This window comes from Pygocentrus nattereri, chromosome 1, assembly GCF_015220715.1.
Source record: "Pygocentrus nattereri isolate fPygNat1 chromosome 1, fPygNat1.pri, whole genome shotgun sequence".
Lineage (NCBI taxonomy): Eukaryota > Metazoa > Chordata > Actinopteri > Characiformes > Serrasalmidae > Pygocentrus > Pygocentrus nattereri.
This window is the reverse complement of record NC_051211.1, coordinates 54,270,761-54,293,875: the sequence shown is the minus strand read 5'-3', so window position 1 is coordinate 54,293,875 and position 23,115 is coordinate 54,270,761. Positions and strand designations below refer to the sequence as shown.

Sequence of the window (23,115 nt, the reverse complement as noted above, 5' to 3'; positions counted from 1 at the left end):
TGTGGTGCATGGGGCTGAACTCAGGGGGGAGGCAGAGGGTCGTACTGGGGCAGTAGCATCACTAAGTCATAAAATCAGTGGAAAAAGATCAACTTGGCCAATAATTATAATTATAACTAATAATTTAATTATAACTAACTAATAATTATAAAATTAATCAAAAATGTCCAATTATAACAAATAAATAAAACATCGCAGTCCACTATATACACACACACATTTTTATATTATATATATATATATATATATATATATATATATATATATATATATATATATATATATATATATATATATATATATATAAAAAGTGTGTGTGTATATAGTGGACTGCGATGTTTATTTTATTTATATATATAAAATATTATATATAAAAGCATACCACATAACGGACGATCTGATCTTCTTCCAGGCCCTCATCCTCACGTTTTCAGTGTCAGCAATTAAGACAAAATAGCTCGTTTTGGTTCTCCTGTGGGCCGCAATGCTTTCTAGTTATAAACAGGTGGGCTTTGGGGTGGGAAAGGGTGAGAACCCCTTAAAATACAGCACCTATAGCACAGTTTGTGCTGAGGCTGCCACCTGCTGGTTAATTGTGGAGTGACCCTGCATTCACACCGGCAGCGACCGGCGTTGATTTTCAATGAGCGCCGGCGATTTCCGGCGACAGGAACGTTGGGCGCTGGGGCGATTACCAACAGTAAATGAGCACTGAGCAGCGTCGTACACGCTTCATCTCCGCCACTGTTCCTGCTAGAGGCGGAATAATCAGAGAACTTCCACTCGGAATTCGTCCGGGTTTCTCAGACACTAGGGGGCGCTCCAGAGCGAGTCCAAAATGGGTTAAGATGGAGCATTTGAGTAAAATCAGTTTATAAATGCTTAAACGTTTGAACAGCATAAAACATTAACATCGCTGTTATATTTGAGCTTTTAAACCCGAGTTATGAGTTCATGACGTCAGAGAGCTGGAACAGCCAATGAGCCGCTCCGCTCGCCCATCAATCATCACGCTCTAGCAGTAAAGCCCGCCTCCTGCTGCCCAAAACCCGTTTACTGTAGAAAAAAAGGAAAAATATCGGTGAGATTTCTTTTCTTTTCTTTTTTTAAAATAGTGAAACACGTATTTCTACTTTCTAAGATTAAAGGGAAAGTTCTGGGCGAGCGACTGGAGACTGTTTTAACTTTTAGCCGTTCGGTTCCATTAACTTGAGGACTCGCTCGCCGGCGCCCTCTGCTCTTTAGAAACCCATTTTGGATATAATGGGGGAAATAGGAAGTGGCCAGGCTCCTGATTAACCGCCTCTGGAATAATGGTGGCGGTGCGTTCGTCGCAGACAGTAATCATGAAGACAGTAACTGCCCCCCCCTTTAATAAAAATAAGCACAAGCGATTTCTCACCAGGATTTTTGTTTCAAGTGGGAATTCACCGTATGAGACCGTCGTGTTTGCAGCGATTAAATGAGCACATGCTTCTATAAACGGCACGTCACCAATGTTTTATTGACTTAATGACACAACAGCCATGTTGCAACCAAAGACAAACGAGTTAAGAACTTAAGTCGCTTTTAAGCTTTTTTTTGTTTTGCAGTCCAAAACGCCCCAGTATCCGGGTACTCGGGGGTCCGCGTGTTATTACACCACAAGATACCACTGTGAATAATATGCGAACAGCATTTGACACATTTCTCCTCAGGATCATTTCCACTGAGATACCGTTAACTGAACGTGAGCACTGTGTATTCCCTTTAATGAAAAACGTTTTGTTTAAAAGCACAAATTACGAATCTGAAAGGAAAAGAAAAAAAATAATAAAGAAACGAAACAAAAGTGATCACAGTGCTGTGGAAACAGACCGCTATGGAGGAGCTGAAACTAATCTAACAGCATCAGAGAGAGAGTAGGCAGCTGGGGGTCTCCCATCTCTACTACTTCCTCCTGGTGCTCGGTGGATTCCCCACACTCCCCGTGTCGAGCTCAGCTCCTCAGGCCGTTTCGGGAGATGGAGTCGGGGTGGCACAGCACTCTGCAGGGGCGTGGGCTCAATGCCCCATCCCTCTCCGAACCTCACCTAACTGCTTCCCTCTCCGCGCCTCAAGCCTTGATCTCAGCCGCGGGGCAGTACAGCGCATCCGAGTTCTCCGACGACAGCTCCTCTGTCGGGAAACGAGCGAGAGGTTAGAGCTCAGCAGCGTAAACAGGAAAAAACAACCCACTGAAAGTGAGGAGTGAATTACATTTACCCTCATTACTGTAACTGAGTACAGTTTATACTAAAACCGTTCTCTGAGTATCAAAGTACTTTTACTCACTGGAGGTCATTTTTAATGAAATACTTTACCGTGGCTATTTAAGAAGCTCAGACAGGAAAAACCCTAGAGATGTCCAGTTTAGCGGAGAAGGACGGAGGAGACCCGAACCAGGACACACGAGGAGCAGACCAAGTCCAAACGGTCATCTGCATTCATTTAACATGAACTACAGAAAACGGCTTTATTATCAGCGGCCGAACGCGAAACCCGCCGAGATCCGCTCTCACAGCCCGACTCCAGCCTGAGGGGGCACTAGACAAGCCATCTGAGCCAAACGGGCACCGAGTTCAGCTACGGCTTTCGTCTTATATCGATTCTGTTTTTTAGACTTTAAATCTGTTGCGTATGTTTTATTACGAGTGCCTCGCAGGCACTTTAGCCAACAGGTGTCGCCCACAGCCGACAGCATTTATACAGCCTAGTTCAGCTGCTGTTTTGAAGATAAATGGTCGTTTACAGCTGTGAGACAAGAAATCTAGTCTAATACGGGTTCTTATAAACAGCGCGGTCGTTTCTTTAAGCCGTTTCTTTCTTTTGCTTTAGTGTTTTCCGTAGATTATTTCCGACGACGAACCGAATCGGCTCAGAAATGTGTTCAGACTGTTAATTATGATTAATGATTAATAGACCCTTGTTAGTCCCACAACGGGGAAATTTCAACTCCGCATTTAACCCATCCGTGACGTGAAACACCACATACACACTAGTGAGCACACACACACTAGGGGGCAGTGAGCACACTTGCCCGGAGCGGTGGGCAGCCGTATCCACGCCGCCCGGGGAGCAGTTGGGGGTTAGGTGTCTTGCTCAAGGACACCTCAGTCATGGACTGTCAGCCAAGGGGATCGAACCGGCGACCTTCTGGTCACAGGGCTGGTTCCCTAACCTCCAGCCCACGACTGCCCCAAAGCGGAAACACGAAAAAGTAAGTAACTCAGTACCTGAGTATTTTTTTTAATGAACTCATTTACTCTTGAGTAATTTTGTTTACAAATACTTTTACTTGTATTTGAGTAAATCACCACTACAGTAAGAGTACTTGTACTGAAGCAGGGGTTTTCAGTGCTCTTTACAGCCCTGCTCTACACGGTTAGAAATAAAGGTACATTTTTTTTGTTCATCAAGGTACAAATAACAAATGGATTTTCGTTGGGAGTAACGAGGCTGGACAAGATTAGAAATGAGCAGATCAGAGGGACACTGAAGGTGGAGCAGTTTGGAGATAAAGCCAGAGAGGCCAGGTTGAGATGGTTTGGACATGTGTTGAGGAGGAATAGTGGATATATTGGGCAAAGAATGTTGGAGATGGAGCTGCCGGGCAGAAGGAGAAGAGATAGACCTCAGAGAAGGTTTATGGATGTAGTGAAGGTGGACATGGAGATGGTTGGTGTGAAAGTAGAGGAGGCAGTGGATAGGGCAAGATGGAGGCAGATGATCCACTGTGGTGACCTCTAAAGGGAGCAGCCAGAAGAAGAAGAAGAAGAAGAAGAAGAAGAAGAAGAAGAAGAAGAACCCTCAAAAGGTACAGCAGTGGTTTGAAGGTCCGACTGTGCACCTTTTAGGTTTTTAGTAAAGTAAATATTTGTACTACTGGTGTCAATCGATTAACGAATTAATCACACTAATAGTTTGTGATTAATCATGTAGTTTTTTTTAAAACATGAAAACATCTCTCCTAAGCTTCATCAGCTCTGGTGGTTTTTTGCTACCATGAGTATCCCAAGGATTATTTACAGCTTAAAGGCGGGTTTTACTTCTGTTCAGCCGTGACAGCAGAAACCCGTCCGCGCTCACGGTGGTGAAGATGACTCCAGTTTAATCCCCACTGCATTTCTTAAGTCTTTATATCCTTGCAAAGGCTTTTCTGAGGTGCTGGATCTCAGGAATGCCACAAACTGTATTACTCTTTCATCAAGTCTTTTGATTCCTGTGCTACTGTGTATAAAAGGCGCTACTCAAATAAACTTTCCTTGCCTTGGGCCAAACCACAGGCCTTTCAATGGGTGTGTTTTTTTTTACATGCCTTCTATGTAGACGTCAGAGAACAATTTACAATACTGAACACACACAATGTATGGCAGCTTTAATAGGCACATATCCTTTTATCTTTCCCCTTTGAGGTCCACTTACAATGTGTGCGATGTTAAGTACGCTGTAAAAACGGAAACAAGCAATTAGTTTTATTAAATCTAAAATACTTTTAATGAAGGATTCTTTAGCCAAAATTAGTATATAAAAAAAAACACCACTAGTTCAATAGCTTTTTAACCACATGACAGTTTTTTAGGTTGAAATGAAACTTTAAAAAAAATTTTTACACAATGTACCAAAAACAGTTATGATTCATTTGTATACAAATATAATAAGTATATATATATAAATCAGCTCTGTAGGGATGGTGGGAGGGAGAGAGGGATGGATGGTGGGATGGATGGTGGGAGGGAGGGTGGGAGGGAGGGTGGGATGGATGGTGGGATGGAGGGTGGGATGGATGGTGGGAGGGAGGGTGGGATGGATGGTGGGAGGGAGGGTGGGAGGGAGGGTGGGATGGAGGGTGGGATGGAGGGATGGCTGGCTGCTTTATTGACCCAGAAGGAACCTGAGGCAACTTGCTGGATTGGCTGCCTCAAAAAGTAGACCAGGCTGAAAAACTGCATATAACTCCTTGTAAACCTCCTTCTAAACCGCTTCAGACTAAATAAGCAGATATGTGCAGATATGTAAATGTGTTTGTTATCACGAGAACAGTAATAATTAAAAATTCTGAAGCTTAATTAACACAATTTAACTTTGACAAACTTTCGCATGTGACTAGGTTAATGCACTGGTTCCTATAGTTTAGTTTGTACACTGTATATATGTTAAAAAAGGCCCATCAGTTCAGCCTAAAAAAAAAAAAAATTATAAAAAAATCGTCATGCAGTAACAAGCAACTGAACTCGTTTTATTACACTCAAAATTTACACTGATTGAAGGAATGAATGTTTTAGGCTGGTCTGACATTTATTTATTTATTTATTTATTTATTTACGGGTGTACTGAGGACTAAACAGTACGTTTTGAAGTTTTAGCAGTGTATACATACGACACCGAACTTGTTTATATACCTTCACGTCGCTGCTGTCAGAGCAAAACTTTGCATCTCCAAAATGGTAACGTTACAGGAGAAGCCAAAAAAAAACAAAAACAAGTCAATGGAAACAGAATTTTTTCCCCAAGTCGTTTTGGGCCGTTTCCTTTGGTCCAATCATCATGAAATTTACACACGATGTAAAGTTCAAATTGTCAAATTTAAAAATGACAAAAAACTGAACGACATTTTGTTCCGACAGGCTTCTTTTCATCCTTCATGGAATATTTGAAAGGATATTTATGATGCGATTGTTCTTGTAATTTCATTGGTCCTTATTTTACATTTGTGGTATGTAATTAAATCAAAATAATTAAAAGGCGTCTCACTAAGAGAACTGACCGTCATGCCAGTTGGTTTTTGTGACATTATGAAAATCTATGCAAAACAGGCGGTAGCTTTTGCAGCTTAGTTTACATATTTGAGGCCGTATTAAAGAAACTTCCAGTCTTTTTGTCTTAAGATCTGATAGTTCAAGATAAAATTATTCACAAATGTGCATCACAGAAGCAAATCTGCTCTTATTTTAGAAATTTTTTCTCAAATCAGGAAATCCTAACTCACTCAGTCAAAGTGGACAATGAACGGTCATGTCTGTTACTTAGCAACCGACCATTTATACACAGCACACATAACGAAAACCAACTCAGTCAGACAGCTACAGTTACTGATGTAAAAAAAAGGTCAAACAAACTAAAGTGTGATAAACTGTAAAGAGTGAATACTGTGAGAGCGCCCGCTGCTGTTTATCAGAGCGCCCCCTGCTGTTTATCAGAGCGTCGCTGCTCTCAGTTTCAGTCTCCATTTCCCAAACGCTTTAGCCGAGCGTGCTAACGTTACTCCTCCTAATAAACAGACACACGTTCAGCTCCGCCTCCTCATTATTCATCACCATTACTGTAATATTCCATCATCTACATTAACACAGGAAGATAATCAGAGGTGCGGGGGAGGTCGAGTCGGCGGAGTCTGAGATTTTTAAAACTCAGAGTTAGAAGAGAAAAACATCTCCCAGTGAAAGCCGCGTTTTACAGTAGAAATAAATGGAGCTCATTATGCTGGTAGTGAACTACGCTGCCTGACTCAGCCGCCTCAGAACCATAGAAATGGACCTTAAACAGAAGTCAGGACCCTGCTGGGGTTCATCCTGAAGTTAGGACAGGATTTAGGAGGTTTAGACTAGTTAGGATGTTTGTGTGATGCTGTTTTCTGATCTGGAGTTAGTGATGAGATGATGAAGGTAGGAACCGTTATTCTGTAACAGCTTCTGTCCCAAATTCAGTCCTATCTAAAGTCGTCATGGTGACTAAACAGATAAGATTTCAGAGTTAAGCTGCTGTAATACGGCCCTTTGACTGTCCCGGGGAGAAAACAGTATATTTTAAATCTACTGGCTGCACTCACTTTAGTACGTGGTGTTGAATCGTTGTAGCCCCATTTCCTCTGTAATAGCACTTTATCATAACTTTTAACTTTTTCATTTATTTTTACGAACCCTAATTTAATTCCTAATCTGATGTAACTGATTGATTTCCTCTGTTAAATCTATTGCTATAAAATCAAGTTTTTAATTTCTCTTCTTTACCATTTTAAATGACTAATCTTCTCTTTTGTAAATGACCATAAACAATGTTATATAAATAAACCTGCCTTGCCTAGGCGTGTGGCCGAGATTTACAAGGCTCTTTACACAAGAAAGGGAAAAAAAGGTGTGTGTGGGAACACAATGTAAATCAGAGCCTGTCCCTTTAACCCTAATACTTACAAGCCACAGTCTCTACTTGTTCTGCCTGTTACATCAGATCTCAAACCAGTCCTCAGATCCCACAACACAGCCCACATGTTTCCATTGCAACTAAGCCATGCCATCGAACTGGAATGCCACAAAGGTTTCAAAATTTCTACACGATTAAATGGCGGCAATGTAAACAGAGTCATTCAGAGCGGTTTGGTGTGAAATCCTCTGCTCTAGAGAGACTTACCGAGTCAGAAGTGTTCACAGTGGTGGTGATAGGAACCAGACGTCCACCTTTAAAAGCTCCTCACAGAAAGTTGCTACATGAACTGGTTCTACTAACCATAAATTAGAAAACTTTGAAAAGACTTCTCATATCTTAAAAAAAAAAAAAAAAAAAAAAAGTGTCACGGTTTTTAGTCACCGATTATGACTAGGAATCTTGCAGCATCACCATTTACAAGACTGCCACTAGATTTGAGATTATTCCCCATCATGCACCTGGTGGAAATTTACAAGCACTCTGTAGAGGTACAGGTGGGAGGACACGTTGGCTGGGTTGGTAAAGACCTGAGGCTCACAGGTCACTGTGGAACTGTATACTCTGGCAGATCGTCACCAAGAACGTTTTTAATTAACCTGTAAAATGTGCAGCTACTTTTTAAGTTTGATGAAGATTTATAGACCAACAAAACAAGCAGCGATTCAGCATCGTTGATTTGGGTGTGATGGACTAAACCATTTTAGTGGTTGGTTAGTGTAGTGGGTAACACCTCTGCCTTCTACGCTGTAGACTGGGGTTCAATCCCCACCTGGGCAAACACCTTACACTATACCAATAAGGGTCCTTGGGCAAGACTCCCAACACCGCCTTCGCCTACCTGTGTAAAATGATCAAACTAAGTCGCTCTGGATAAGAGCGTCAGCCAAATGCCATTAAAAAAACAAAAACAAACAAACAAACAAAAAAACAACGGGTAACAGGAAGCAAAAAACATTGATTCTTCAATAAAGCCATCCTTACAGTCCATTTCCTTACATCACTGTCACAGTCAGTGAACCTGAAATACTAAAGCAGTCAGTTTACATTAAGTTAATATGATTTATTGTGTTAAAGTGGAGCAGGTTTGCCGTTTTTAGAGGTTTCAGGCTCTCGTGCATGCATTCTCTCTCTCTATCGCACCGTGGGCACACACTCGCCTGCAAGCACTTTCATATTTATCAACATTATATGTATGCATATACACAGATATATGCAGGGCGTTGAGGCAAAATAGCCCCAAAGAAAACTTTTTTCCATCATCCGCATTCCATAAAACTCCGACGATGCGTGTAGGTTCACTGGCGGTCCTGGATGGTATATAAAATGGCTTTATTGTGTTGTAGACATTGCAACCTCTGGTTCCCATCACCACCATGTACAGGTACGTTAGGCTTCTCTACAGCGTACCATTTCACTTCAAACCACTCTTAATGACCCGACTTGCATCTCAACGACTGAAAACTAAATCCAGAACGAGTGTTGAGCAAACATGCAGTACAACCCTGAGGACCTGTTTGTAAACCAGTTAAGCAATGTCATTCCTGAAGATTCAGGCGAAACGCCTTTCGAACTCACCAGGAAGGACGCACTTCCACAGGCCGTACGTTTTCCCCACGGCCGTCTGCCACAGACGCAGAGTCCCGTCCTCAGAACCGCTGGCATACAGTTCTCCGTCGGGGCTGAAGCGCACGCAGTGCACGGGCCCAAAGTGCCCTTTATAGGACTCTGCGATTTTTGGAGAAAAAACATTTTCAGTACTTTTGCTGTTATATGCATTCACAAAAAAATGGCTTAGCACCTTTCAAGAGCCACACGTATCAAATCGTATCATATTTAACAACAAATAGGGAGAGTTTACCTGCAGCCTGATAATCCATTAATAAGTAAAAGTGTACAACTCAATCGGAATAGTCTGGTCTGATTCAGGCCATTCGGAATACAGTTTCTATCTGATTGATCGAGGTGGGTAATCCTGCAAATCATCCGTTAAATAACATAAATAAGAATAATATCCGTGTAAGCGTCTGTATCCGATTACATTCCCTATCGGAAAGTTTAAGTCCGTTCTGCGTCGCGTCACAGTGAGAGTTTATACCGTTCAACACGGCGGAGCAGAAACTGGTCTGCAGAGGAGACGAAGTTCACGCTCTGATCTTTAAAAGACGGCGGTGGGACGGACGTCCAGCTTATGCCTCTCAGAACACGACGTCCCCCCCCCCGAGCTGACTTGGACATGACTGAAGTGCCCTCGAGCAAGACCCCTAACCTCCAACTGCTCCCCGGGCGCCGTGCCCACCGCTGCTAGTGTGTATGTGGTGTTTCACTGCACGGATGGGTTAAATACGGAGAATTTCCCCACTGTGGGACTAATAAAGAGTAACTTAGCTTAGTGCTGTGATACTTGTAGAGTTTAAATAGAAGTCTGATTCTATTCTGATAAATAAAAATTAGACATGCATTTCTTTAGCTGCCAGAAATCAATAGGCCTTGCCTGAGAGCTCCCCTGCTGGGCCACCCTCCAGCTACGATTTGACCAAAAAAGTTGTCTTAGTTTTTATTAACTGATGTAATAACAAGGTAAAAATCTTCTAAAGCCCTTGTTCATGTTTCATGGGCAAGACATTGTGTGTGTGGCAGCTTCATGGCTTTCAGTTTAACAAGCAAGTGGCGTGTGTGGCCAGGGGACATTATTATTAATAATAATAATAATAATATTAATAATGCTACAGGTGACATGAAAATGCACTCGCCTATCTTCCCATTGAAAAGCAATGCTTGAACAGTACTTTGGACAGTGAATCTCAATCCAGTCCTCAGGACTGTCCACAATTTTGCTTTAACTCTGTGTTGGGAGTCCAAAGTCGCAGAAAGCACAGGTCTAATAACCACTGGTCTAGGCGTCTGCTCTTACCTTGGCCCTACCTGTAGCAACAGGCTGAGCAACCTCTTAGTAGATGTTTACTCAAACAGCCTTCCTTCAGATTCTTACCCATTTCCTCCTTTGTGCTGTAGTCGTATTTGTAGAGCTTGAAGTCGTCTCCTCCAGCCACGAAGAAGTCTTTGTCAGGGTGCAGCGATGCAGAGTGAATGGAAGCCGGGGCGTCAATGGTCTTAATCGGGTCCAAGCTACAGACAGCGAGAACACGGAGGTCATGACAGCAATTAACTTTTGAAACCATCCATAAACAGAAAATATTACACAGATAAAGAAGGTAGTCTGGAATAAAGGTGGTATGCTAGTGATGCACAACCGGAAGAGTCAGAAATCAGAGTTTTTGCTCAGAACAATCGGCCAACGCATTCTTCTTATCCGGCAGCTGTGCTGCAATTTCTTTATGTAAACAGCATGAGGCAGGCGTCACCATCACAAATCAGGTATCTGCAGTTATCTGATTATTCCAAGGGTCCTGTAAACAGCACACTGATTACTTAGATTGGAGTAGGTCTACAAATTTGATTAAGAAATCTGATAAACAGGCTGGATTTCAGCTCAGTCATCAGCTTTCTCAGTGCTGTGGACTCTCACTCTGGTTTATTTCGGATTTCTCCGTCTCTGCGTGTGCGAAACGGACGGCGGCACCAGAAAGAAACGAGCAGCGTCGCCGCGAGACGCAGCTAAACACTTTTAGAGCGAAGCTGAAACCAAACATATGCTTGGCGAAATTAGGAATTTATATCTTTTTTTTTAATGACGTTCATATTTAGGTAAAAAAAAAAAAAAGTTGAGTTTTAAGTTCAGTTTTACATCAAGTCGTCTTCTGTGAGTTTATTGGTTTGTTGTAAAAAATTTTTGCCATTATCTGCTCAAGTGCACGCAAATGTGTTGATCAGATTATTAAAATCTGATTTTCTGCAGTTATCGGATTATTAAGTGCATGTAAATTTCTAATAATTTTTTTTTTATTTAAAAAAGGCCAAAAAACATCCATCAGCCAAAGAAATCAGAATCAAACTTAAATGGTGCTTCCCTATATTATATAAATAAGGACTGCTGTTTTAAATTTAATTATAATAAAACAATATTGATTCACTGTAAGCCATATAAGCATTCTGGATGAAGTATTGATTCAAGGCAGTTAGAGTGACCCTGCACGTCCCCTAGTTAAATATTTGTTAATAGTCTTGTGTGCTGTTCTGGTCTGTGGAGTATGCACTCACAAACAAATGGTGAAATACACCAATTCTGATTCCTTGGAGCATCGTACACTCCCACCCACCCACCCACCATCAATCACTGTCGACATCTGTTTGTTTTCATGAAAACTCAGTATGTGCCCGACAGCATAACGCAGTGGTGCACCACGTTTTACTAAGGACGAGATCTTTACGTGTGAGCTTTGTAGAAAGCAATGGTCCTTCCGTATGTGATGACTAGAATCTCCCCATCCGGAATGTACTCCATGCTGCTGACCGACGCTTCAAACGAGAGGGTCTTCACTGCTTCGCCTGTGTTTCTGTCCCAGAGGCTTGAAAGGAAAGCAAGATATTCAAATGCATTTAGTGAGGGGACACTTGCGCAGCTGTAATACTGAGAAATGCTTTCAAAACAATCAGTGAACACACCGAATTATCAGCTTTGAGCTACGCCTGCCTTGTATCTGCACTCACTGGCTGTTTTCTCAGGTTCACCTACCATAACGGCGCACTCCATGTTTACAGTTACAAACCGCAGCCCATCTGATGCAGGGTAATTATAAAAAGTTGTTTTCCAACAAATAAAAGTGTATCTAATATCAAACAAGTTATATGAGAAGTTTTAGTTAGGCTTCCGTTCTAAGCATAGTACCAAGACTGCATTGGTTGTGAATGAGTGATGCACAAAATCCGTCTATTCTGGTTTTATTAGATCTTAGTGTAGCTTTTGATATCATATACCACAAGATTGCAATCTAACGTCTTAAACGCTGTTAGAGTGGTTTAAATCATATTTAGGTAATGGGCAGTTCGTCAAAAAGATCTGGCATTTCTTGTGGGGTCCCTCAAGGTTCAGTTGTAGGGCCTTTGCTTTTCTCTTTGTACATGCTACCTCAAGGCGACGTTGTTAGGAAACAAATTTTCATGGCTATGCCGATGACACCCATTTATACATTTCCATTTCTTCTGATGAACAATGCTCTACAGACAAGACCGACCTGCCGTAGGTCAGATATTTCTCAGTGGATGTCACAAAACGTTCACAGTCATTGGTATAAAAACTCTAAGAAGCTGCTTTATGAGAAACTTCGTTCCTTAGCTTCATGTACCAAACCTGAAGTACGAAACCTGGGTATGATCTTAAGACTCTGAACTGTTTTATCCCGCATGTAAACACAGTGACTAAAATAGCTTCTTATCTTTTGAGAAATGTCACAAAAGTTCGGCCTTTTCTCAGCGACGCAGAGAAAATTGTTCATGCATTTATTACAAGCAGAGTTGATCACTGTAATGGCCTTCCAAAGAAAACAATACATCCTGTACAACGAGTACAAAATGTGGCAGCATCCTAACAAAAACAAAAACGGAGAGATAAGAGCACTCTTATTTTAAAAGAGCTGCACTGGCTGTCTATCGTTCAGGAAAGATTTAGAAGTTCTTCTAGTTTTTAAGGCTCTAAATGACCTTAAAGCACCACCTACATCAGAGTGTCCTTATATTCCACCACATGATCTTAGATCTGCAAATACTGACCTTCTACAAACACCTTCTGTAAAATACAGAAACGTGGAGATACTCCGAGTTATTCTACTCCTAACTCAATTCCACCTTTTATTAGACTTAAGAAGCATCTAAAAATGCAGCTCTTTAAATCAGCATTTAATTAAAACTACATATCATGGCGTTTCTTTTACTTTGATTCGTCATTTTCTTACATGATTATAAATTACTACTTATTTCTTGTATTACTGTTAAGCTTCATCACCTGTCTGTAAAGCACTGAACTGCCACAAGCATGAAAAGTGCTATAGAAATTAAAATATATATTTATATTATCTTCATCATCAGGCACCTTCTACCTCATTCTGCAGATGAAATGGGCAGCAAAAGGACCACCTGTATACATCTGTGCTTGCAATACATCGTCAGATGGACATTAATCTGACTGACTGATCACTTCTCACATCGTTAGTCAGAATTTTGATTAAATATGTCCTTGAATCACAGTTTAATAAAACGTTCCATTAAATAACTGCTTTAAAAATTATGGGAATAAAGTTACAGTCAAATGACTGAAGCAGATAAACCCCCTCAATAGAAGACAGGCCCAACACCGTCTATATGAATGGGACAAATGAACTCTTGACCCAGACACAGGCAATTTATTAAGGGGTGTTTTAGACGGTGGAAAACACCTGGAGTTCTGGAGGGCTGAGAAACACTGCACGGCGAAAACCAGCTAGCCCTTCAAAGCAAGGCTAGACGATAAGAGCCGGCAAAAACTGGTCCTTGAGCCAAATTAATAAGGAAGCGTCCAAACAATGGCCTTGGGAGGACGGGACGACCTGATAAAACAAGGCTGGGAACGTTTTTAAAAAAAATAAAAATAAAAAATGTTTGTCAAGAATGGTTGGAAATAAAAAAAAGTGTTAAACTAAGAAATAATGGGAACCAAAAGTGATTCAAGGTCATATAAGAAGAGGGGGGGGGGGGGTTGGGGGTGATAAGCTCACCCCAAAGCAGGATATAAAGAGGGATGCTTTGTGCTGTTCTTTGCATTTGGTTGTCTGGGAACCATCTTCCCACCTGAAGCTCAATAAAGAAGACTTTACAAAGAATCAGTTTCACGACGTATTGCATGACTGATCAGAATACATTCAGAACAAAACCTAACTTTTCTATATGGTTATATAATTAACTGTAAATCCACACCTGTCCCGACCGGCAGCACAGGGAGAACAGCGTAGGACGTTATGATATTAAACTGCTTTATCGAACGTCGCATTTTATGTCTACATTGTGCAGCGCTGCTCCAACCCAACCCAAACTCTGTAGCTCAGGAAGCACAGACATGAAATGATATACTGCACTGCTGTGCCAGTGCAGATAATCACAGCGTCTACAGTTACACAGAATCGCGTAGTCAAGCCAATGCTTGCTCTTACAAGACTGTGCAGAACACCCCTAACATTTTATAGCATCCAGTTAAAATTTGTACCCATTACTGTCTCAGTGGATGTGCTTCCTTTATTCAAAATGGTCTCAGCTGGTGAACACACCCATTGGTTGGTATAACGGTGTACGTCAAGGTCGGCAACATATGGCTCTGGAGCTGCATGCAGCTCTCCTACTGCCCTGTCGTGGCTCCACAGCTGAATCAGATCAGCAGGTAATAATAAAATAATCCTCCTCTACAGTAAAATAAAGCTCTGCTGATCCTTCAACACAGTTTAACAGTAAATGGTCTCAAACGCTGGAGTTAATGTAGAACTGCTGATTCACCCTTTAACCCTGAAGATCAGCACAGACGGCTGGTCACCATAGCAACACAGACAACAGTCTGACCTAACTAGCAGCTACGAAACGGCAAAGAGAGAGATTTAAGACGGACATCGATAATCTGGAGACGAATGGACTTATTAGTGTTTATAGTCACTCCAGCTGGTTTCCTGATACGTTTAATCTGCAACGGGAAACTGACAAACACTTAAAAGTCACGAGGTTGAAGTCGTTTCTCATTTGCCAGCTTCTCGTCTGAATTCTCCAGTTCCACCTTAAATGGTGCAAGTTACACTTTGACACCTCAGGCACCATCAAAGGTGGAACAGGAAAATCTGAACGAGAATCTGAGGAATGAGAAGCGACGTCAGCCTCGTAAAAAGACAACGTTGACAGACATTTTACAAGAAACTGTTCCACTTTTGAGGAAAAGGTTCCTGCTGGAGATGCGAGAAAAGCGCCTATAGTTGAGCTAAAGCTCAAAGCAAAGTAAGTCTGTTTTTGTTTATACTATATATTTTCAGTCTATACTAGGACAACAGCACACATTAAGATGTTTTTACAGCCAAAATGCCAAGAACTTCAATAATATGGACATAAAATTTTGTGGCTCCCAAGCTGGTTAGATTTCTGCTGAAAGGACAAAATTGCTCTTCTTAATTGGGCATTTCTGACCATCAGACTATTATAAACCAAGCAGTGACACTGACATGCTGTGGTCAGCCACTGCCCTATGGTGGTTCCTCTACTCAAACAGGTGGCACAGAGTGGTTAACACATTGTGCCGCAGCAGACGGTAACTGTAAACCTACAAACCGCACCTAATGGCAGGCGTACCTGATAAAACAGCCGATGAGTAAACGTACAAAGCATCTGTACCTAGTAAACTGGCAACTCTGAGTGTGGACGTCCAACACAACTCACCGTATAGTTTTATCCTCTGCAGCAGAGAGAATCTGCTGGTCATCGTTACACCACAGAGCTTTCTTGATGGCTGAGGTGTGGCCCGAGATCTCTTGAGGCTCTACAATGGAAATAAAATACCGCTTCATTCAATAAAAAGGCTTCTGTTGACAAATAGAAACCGTGTAGTGAATCACGGGCGGAAGCAGGAGGCATAAATGATCTTATCTCTGTCGTTCTCCTTCACTGAAACTTGCTCCTGATCTGTTATTTTCCATACCTGCTTCAGGTTTGCTGAGGTCATAGATGCGCAGCACTTTATCGTTGCCTCCTGTCAGAAGGCAGTTGCTGTCCTGTTGACGCCAACACAGGAATAATACGGGGTCAGTTTTGCAGACACAGATTAAATGGACAGTAAGAGCTTGCAATGCCCGTCAATATGGCTTCATTCACACAGCAGGTCAAAGTGGCCCATATCTGATCTTTTTCTTCACGTGACACAGATGTGTGTGTGTGTGTGTGTGTGTGAGAACAGTAAAATCACACCGAATCTGACTTTCAATTCCGATTGAGACGTTTCCATATGTGAAATCCGATATACGGTAAAGCGACTAGTGATGGGCTGATCCTCATTTTTTCCAGTTCTGACCCGATTCTGTTACACGAGCCACATTTACAGCCTAATAATCCATTAATAATCCGACTAATAGCTCAATCGGTATAGTCTAGTCTGATTGAGGCCATTTGGAATACAATTTCTATCCAATTGAATAATGAGGTGGATAAACCTCTAAATAATCCATTGAATAGATAATAGCCGTGTAAACATCTGAATCCGATTACACTCCAATCGGAATGTGTAAGTACGTTCTGCGCATGTGCGGCACGTCACAGCGAAAGGTTTCATGGCGAAGTTCATGCTCTGATCTTTAAAAGACGGCGGTGGGACGGACGTCCAGCTTCTGTGTCTCAGAGCACGACGTCTTCCTCTCGGCCTTCTTTAATAAGGACACGTGAAGGACGTTTTCCTGAGTCTTTTTAAAGCCATTAAAAACAAGCACTGCTCACTGCTGCTCATCTCACTCTGACTGGACCTCACGTGATGTTCGCCGTCATGGTAACGTGCCAAGTGGTTCTCCACACATGCGCGTCATTTTGCATCGGATTAATTGTCGTGAGCATGTAAACGAAATATTTTCAATCATACCGGCCAAAATCTTTGCACGTAAACGCAGCCAGTGATAGAGTTGCTGATTGCGTTTCTCGCGCCAGACTCAAGATCAAGACAAACTACTTCTTTCCATTTTTATTTTTAGCAGGAACACATCTGATTGGTGCTTGGCATCAGTGAAACCATGGCAACTAACGATCAGTTCGAGTTCAGAAACGCCCAGAGGCGACGAGCGACCGATGACTTGGATGACACGGGGTGAAGCGCTGCCGCTGGTCTGAGCACAGGGTAAGAAGAAAGCAAGCGGACCAGTTTTTATTTTACTAATATCGCCCATTAGCTCAACAGGGGCATTACCTGCGTGAAGTTAACACATTTAACAATGTGCTTATGCGCCAAGGTGAGGACCTCATCTCCAGTGACTGCATCCCACACCTTTCTGCAAGATGAGACGAAGACGACATGACGCCCAACACTGCCACAGATATCCCAAAGGTCATAAATGTGCTGCGAGTGTTACTTACGCTGAGAAATCAGCAGCAGCAGTAGCTGCTTTAGTGGCTTCTTTATTTAAGGTGGCCCCCCAAACGGCACCCTTGTGACCCAAGAACGTCCCGATCCAGTCCCCTGTGTCTCCCTGGCGCAACATCGGTTTGCCATCTGCAAAGGCCGAAGAGATGAGACCGAGTAAAAATGTTTAACTGGCAAACATTTATTTGACACTACTCACAACTATGATTACTAGAAGGGATATTTACAGGTTACAGTGTACACCGAGTGTTATTTACTAAATAAAGGGTCCAGACTTACCTTTGCAAGCACTTATAAGGAAATAGCCATAAGGTGTTATTCCACTGAAGGCCAGATCCACAACAGGTCTGGTGTGGCCTGAGCAGGTGAGCGGAGTTTGCCTCATAGCCATTCTCTAATGTAAACCTGGAGAAACGACAGAAGCTTTTTTAGGATAATTAATTAATTCTTATTAATTAATAGTTAATATACACCGGTCAGGCATAACATCATGACCGCCCCCATGTTTCTATGTTCATTGTCCACCTTATTGGCTCCACTTACTGTATGAACACGTGGTGGTGGTGTTAGTGTGTGTTGTGCTGGTATGAGTGGATCAGACACAGCAGTGCTGCTGGAGTTTTTGTCCACTCACTGTCCACTCTATTAGACACTCCTATCTTGTCGGTCCACCTTGTAGATGTAAAGTCAGAGACATCAGCTCATCTGCTGCTGCACAGTTTGTGTTGGTCAACCTCTAGTCCTTCATCTGTGGTTACGGGACGCTGCCCACGGGACGCTGCCCACGGGACGCCGGCCACGGGACGCCGGCCACGGGACGCCGGCCACGGGACGCCGGCCACGGGACGCTGCTGGCTGGATATTTTTGGTTGGTGGACTGTTCTCAGTCCAGCAGCGACACTGAGGTGTTTAAAAACTCCAGCAGCACTGCTGTGTCTGATCCACACACAGTGGTTCTATGTGAAACCATGGACACACACAGAACCACTTGCATGCTTAAACGGACCTCTGCATGGTGAAATGGTCACTCAGACTGATGGAGAACGTGATTTATACGGTTCTATACAGAGCCTTTTTGAAAACATGTCATCTATGTAGCACCAAGGGTTCTTCTGTCAAGACTGCAACCATAAAAGCACCCTTTATGGTGCTACACAGAACCATCTCATGCTTAAAGGGGTCTCTGCATCACGGACTGGTTCCTCAGAACAGTGGAAAATCTCTTGTACACGGTTCTATGAAAAAGGTTCTATATAGCACCAAAATGGGTTCTTCAGTTACACTGTCAAGTTTGTAGCCAAAGAAGAACCCTTTTTAGAGCTATATAGAACCATTTCATGCTTAAATGGTTCTTCGCCCGGTGAAATGGTTTTTCAGTTTGACAGAGAATGTGTTGCATATGGTTCTATATATAAAAAAGGTTCTATACAGCACTAAAACGGGTTCTTCAGCTGTTACAATGTCAAGTTTGTAACCAAGAAAGAACCCTTTTTTGGTGCTATATAGAACCATTTCATGCTTAAATGGTTCTTCGCCCAGTGAAATGGTCTTCAGACTGAAAGAGGTGGTGTTCTTTGTACATGGCAACAAAATGGGTTCTTCTATCGTTACCATGTCAGGCTTTTAACCCTTTTTGGTTCTATGACTTGCAGAACCGTCTTCAATGAAGGTTCTACATAGAACCCCCCACCCCACACACACACGCACACACACGCAAACTCGATCAATCTGAAGACCCGTTAAATCATGAGATGGTTCTATATAAGTTAGAACCTGTTCTAAATAGAACCACACACTCTACTAACGAACCCTCTTATTTAAGAGTGTGGTTAGCTTTAGCTGGTGGCTAAGAGCGCAGCCTGGCCTGCTGAAGCCTCGACAAACACATTCCGCCAGTGAAATGTTGAGATAATAATAATAATAATAATAATAATAATAATAAGGCTACATATGACCGCGGAACTCAAAACAGGCCTGAGAACCCAGTCATTTTTAGCTGCTAGGGAGCTAACGCTAGCTACCTAACCCAGCTAACGCACTGTGCTTTACGGTAGGGTAGGCTAATGCTAACGTAGCTAAGCTAACCTCTGCTACCCGAAGCTAAATTAGCTTCTTGTTCGATTTTTTTCCCGTTCCACCTTAAATAGCGCAGCGCATCTCATTCGAATTTCCCCGTTCCATCTTAAACGGTGTCGCTACTACACTCTAGCGCCTACTGATAGAAATTTCCCGTTCCACCTTAAATGGCCAGCAGATCCATTCTGACGCTTCCCGTTCCACCGCAACTGCCGGCCCATTTAAGGTGGAACGGGCAAGTCGAACGCGAAACCGACCCCAGCCTCGTCGCTGCTAACCGGCTTGCAGTGTAACGTTACCTCGTTCACAGAACGCAGACGAACGGACGCGCAAACGCCTTCTCGCCCTGCGAAGCTGGACGGACCGTTTTCGGGGAGGTCGGCGGTGTAGATGTAGTTGTAGCTCCGCGGAGAGCCGGCCAAGGAGGGAGAGCACCCGCTGGAAGCGCTGTGCCACCAACAACAGCAACAGCTACAGCCAGAGCCGAAAGCGCGGAAGGCCGCGGAGCGCTCACATAACGGGCCCGGACAGGAAACCGCGCTCTGACCCGGCACCATCACATCCGAGCTGAAACGAGACACCAAGCCTTAGGCTGGGCAATATCACGATATTTACCGCTATGGTGATAAAGCACATCACGATACACACTTTATTATTATTATTGTTATTATTAATGCATCAACACGTGTTATACTACAGAGCCCCTAAAATCAATGCTTAAAATAAAGGAATTACTGCAAACGCAGTGGGCTGTAGCAAGGGAGTGGAAAACTTTAATAACCACATTAGTGACATTAATACAAAATGTAGTCATTTTGTGTATGTCAATGTGCTCGTAAATCCACGTGATTATATATATATATATATATATATATACACACACACACACACATATATATATATATATATATATATATATATATATACATTTTCTAAGCCACTTCTCCGTCAGGGTCGCGGGGGGGTGCTGGAGCCTATCCCAGCAGTCTTCGGGCAGAAGGCAGGATACACCCTGGACAGGTCGCCAGTCCATCGCAGGGCAGACAGACACAGACACTCACACCTAGGGGCAATTTAGCATGTCCAATTGGCCTGACTGCATGTCTTTGGACTGTGGAAGGAAACCGGAGAACCCGGAGGAAACCCACACAGACTCCACACAGAGAAGACCCCAGTCACCCGGCCGGGGAATCGAACCCAGGCCCTCCTCGCTGTTAGGCGACAGCGCCACCCACCATGCCACCGTGCCGCATATATATATATATATATATATATATATATATATATATATATATATATATATATATATATATATATATATATATATATATATATATATATATATATATATATATATATATATATATATATATATATATATAAAATTTGTTTGCTCACGGCTAGTGCTTTGCACAGCGCACCCCGTCCTGGAGGAGCTCGGGAGGAGCTGTCAGAGTTGCAGAGCCGGCGCTAAGCGCATGGAGAAACACTCGAATTATAGACCATACATTCCTTCGATGGCGATGGGAAGTGTGAACTCTTCGGCCAACAAGACAGACAAACCAGCGGCACTGGTTCATAATCAGCGGTTATACCAGGAATATAGTCTTTTATGTCTCACAGAAACATGGCTAACCGGGACATTCCCGATGCTAACGTGGGCGTTCCCGGATTCACCACCGTGAGAGCAAACAGGGACGCTAAACTAGTAAGTGGCTAAAGCAAAGGTGGAGGACTCGTGCTTTTTGTGAACATTAGAAGGTGTAAATCAGAACATGTGACAGTGAAGGAGATCAGACAGGAATCTGCTGTCGGGGTATTGAACTGCTGGCGTTGAGCCTCCGTCCCTATTACATGCCCAGAGACCTGTCCCACACCATTGTTGTTTGTGTTTACGTTCCCTCTCATGCAGACGCTGAGACGGCGTGAGACGTTATACATGCTACCATCACCAGACTGCAGACCCAGCACCCCGAGGCTTTCATTGTCATCTCTGGTGATTTTAATCATGTTGCACTGGACTCAATGCTCACTGCTTTTTACCAGTATGTAGACTCCACTAGAAAGAACAAATTGATCTCCTTTACGCCAATGTGAAGGATGCGTACACCGCCACACCCCTGCCCCCTCTGGGAAAATCTGACCATAACCTGGTCTACCTACAGCCTCAGTACAAACCCTGTATTCGAAGACAAGCTGTAACCACACGCTCCTTCAGAAAATGGTCTCCTGAAGCCAAAGCAGCTCTCAAGGATAGTTTGGAGTCCACGGAATGGAGTGTTCTGCAGATGCCATACGGGGAGGACATTGAGGGGATTACATACTGCATGACGGACTACGTGACCTTTTGCATGGACATTGTTGTTCCTGTGAAAACTTTGCTAATAACAAGCCCTGGATAACCAGCGATGTCAGAGGCCTGAAGAGAGAGCCTTTAAAAGACAACAACCAGGAGGAGCTTAGGTGCGTACAGAGGGAGCTCAAAGTCCACTTGCGAGAGGCCAAGGAGTCCTACAGGATGAAGTTGGAGCAGAAGTTAAGGGAGAATCACATGAGGGAGGTATGACGTGGTATGATGACTATTACAGGCTGTAAGCAGAGGATGGACAGTGTGTTTGACGGTGACTCAGAGAGAGACAATGAGTTCAAAATCTTCTAGAACCGGTTTGACTGCCCTGTTCAGATCTCCACAGTGCCTGTATGTACAACGGTCACCACCACACCCTCCCTCTTCTCAGCTCCTGGCACTTCAGTCCTCTGCTTGCCTGGACATTTTCTTCTATTGATATTCATGCACCGCTCCCACAGGCTGACAGCACAGACATCACAGCCCCCTTTCCCCCCTCTTCTCACATTAACACACGACACAAGGAAGGCAGCTGGTCCAGGCAAAGTGTATCCTAGACTACTTAAGTCCTGTCCTGTTGATCTGACCTGAGTCTGCACTTGTGGAAGACATCATGCCTCATTTCAGTACCCAAGAGGTGAACTCAATGACATCAGGCCGGTCACGGTAACATCACATGTCATGAAGATTGTGGAGCGACTTCTTGTACACCTTCTCAGACCCCAGGTTTGACATGTAACGGACCCCCTGCAGTTCGCCTACAGGGAGAAAGTGGGAGTAGAGGATGCCATGTTATACCTCCTCCATTGAGCCCACCCTTATCTGGACAGGTAAGTAAGTAAGTGATCCTTTATTAATCCCACAAATTCCACCTCCGCATTTAACCCATCTGTGAAGTGAAACACCCCATATAGACACACACACTAGGGGGCAATGAGCACACTTGCCCGGAGCGGTGGGCAGCCCTATCCACGGCACCCGGGGAGCAATTGGGGGTTAGATGTCTTGCTCAAGGACACCTCAGTCATGTGCTGTTGGTACTGGGGATTGAACCGGCAACCTTCCGGTCACAGGGCCAGCTCCCTAAGCTCCAGCCCACGACTGCCCCCAGTTGCACTGGGGTGGTGCCTTTAATACCATTCAACCCCTCCAACTGAGAGATGAGCCGGTAAAGATGCAAGTGGATCCGCACCTGGTCTCCTGGATTACTGACTACCTCACTCGCACACCTCAGTATGTCAGGCTGAAGGAGACTGTGGTCAGCAGCACAGGAGCACCACAAGGGACTGTACTGTCCCCCTTTCTGTTCACACTGTACACCTCAGACTTTCAGTACAACTCTGAGACGTGCCACATGCAGACGTTTTCAGATGACACTGCCGTTGTGGCTTGAGGGCAGGAGGAGGTGTACAAGACCCTGGTGAAGGACTTTGTGGAGTGGTGCTGTGGGAAC

General features: G+C 43.4%; 1 protein-coding gene across 1 annotated transcript; it reads right to left on the bottom strand.

Moving 5' to 3' along the window:
* Nucleotides 1-1,479: 1,479 nt before the first annotated feature.
* LOC108437947 (serine/threonine kinase receptor associated protein) lies at nt 1,480-19,859 on the bottom strand. The gene is made up of 10 exons (XM_017715399.2): nt 19,615-19,859; nt 17,519-17,644; nt 17,233-17,368; nt 17,066-17,147; nt 15,818-15,890; nt 15,559-15,658; nt 11,550-11,687; nt 10,211-10,347; nt 8,797-8,946; nt 1,480-2,157 (listed from the first exon to the last, which is right to left on the bottom strand). The coding sequence occupies exons 2-10, from the start codon at nt 17,628-17,630 to the stop codon at nt 2,096-2,098; spliced, it is 990 nt and encodes a 329-aa protein (XP_017570888.1). The 5' UTR covers nt 17,631-17,644; nt 19,615-19,859; the 3' UTR covers nt 1,480-2,095.
* Nucleotides 19,860-23,115: the final 3,256 nt, after the last annotated feature.

What these genes read in the sequence shown, in the direction of transcription:
- LOC108437947 (XM_017715399.2), bottom strand. Translation starts at nt 17,630, where the DNA reads ATGGCTATGAGGCAAACTCCGCTCACCTGCTCAGGCCACACCAGACCT. An exon ending in CCTTATAAGTGCTTGCAAAG is followed by an intron (nt 17,369 to 17,518) that starts GTAAGTCTGGAC and finishes CGGCCTTTGCAG; the next exon opens with ATGGCAAACCGATGTTGCGC. An exon ending in CCTCAGCAAACCTGAAGCAG is followed by an intron (nt 15,659 to 15,817) that starts GTATGGAAAATA and finishes TTTCCATTGTAG; the next exon opens with AGCCTCAAGAGATCTCGGGC.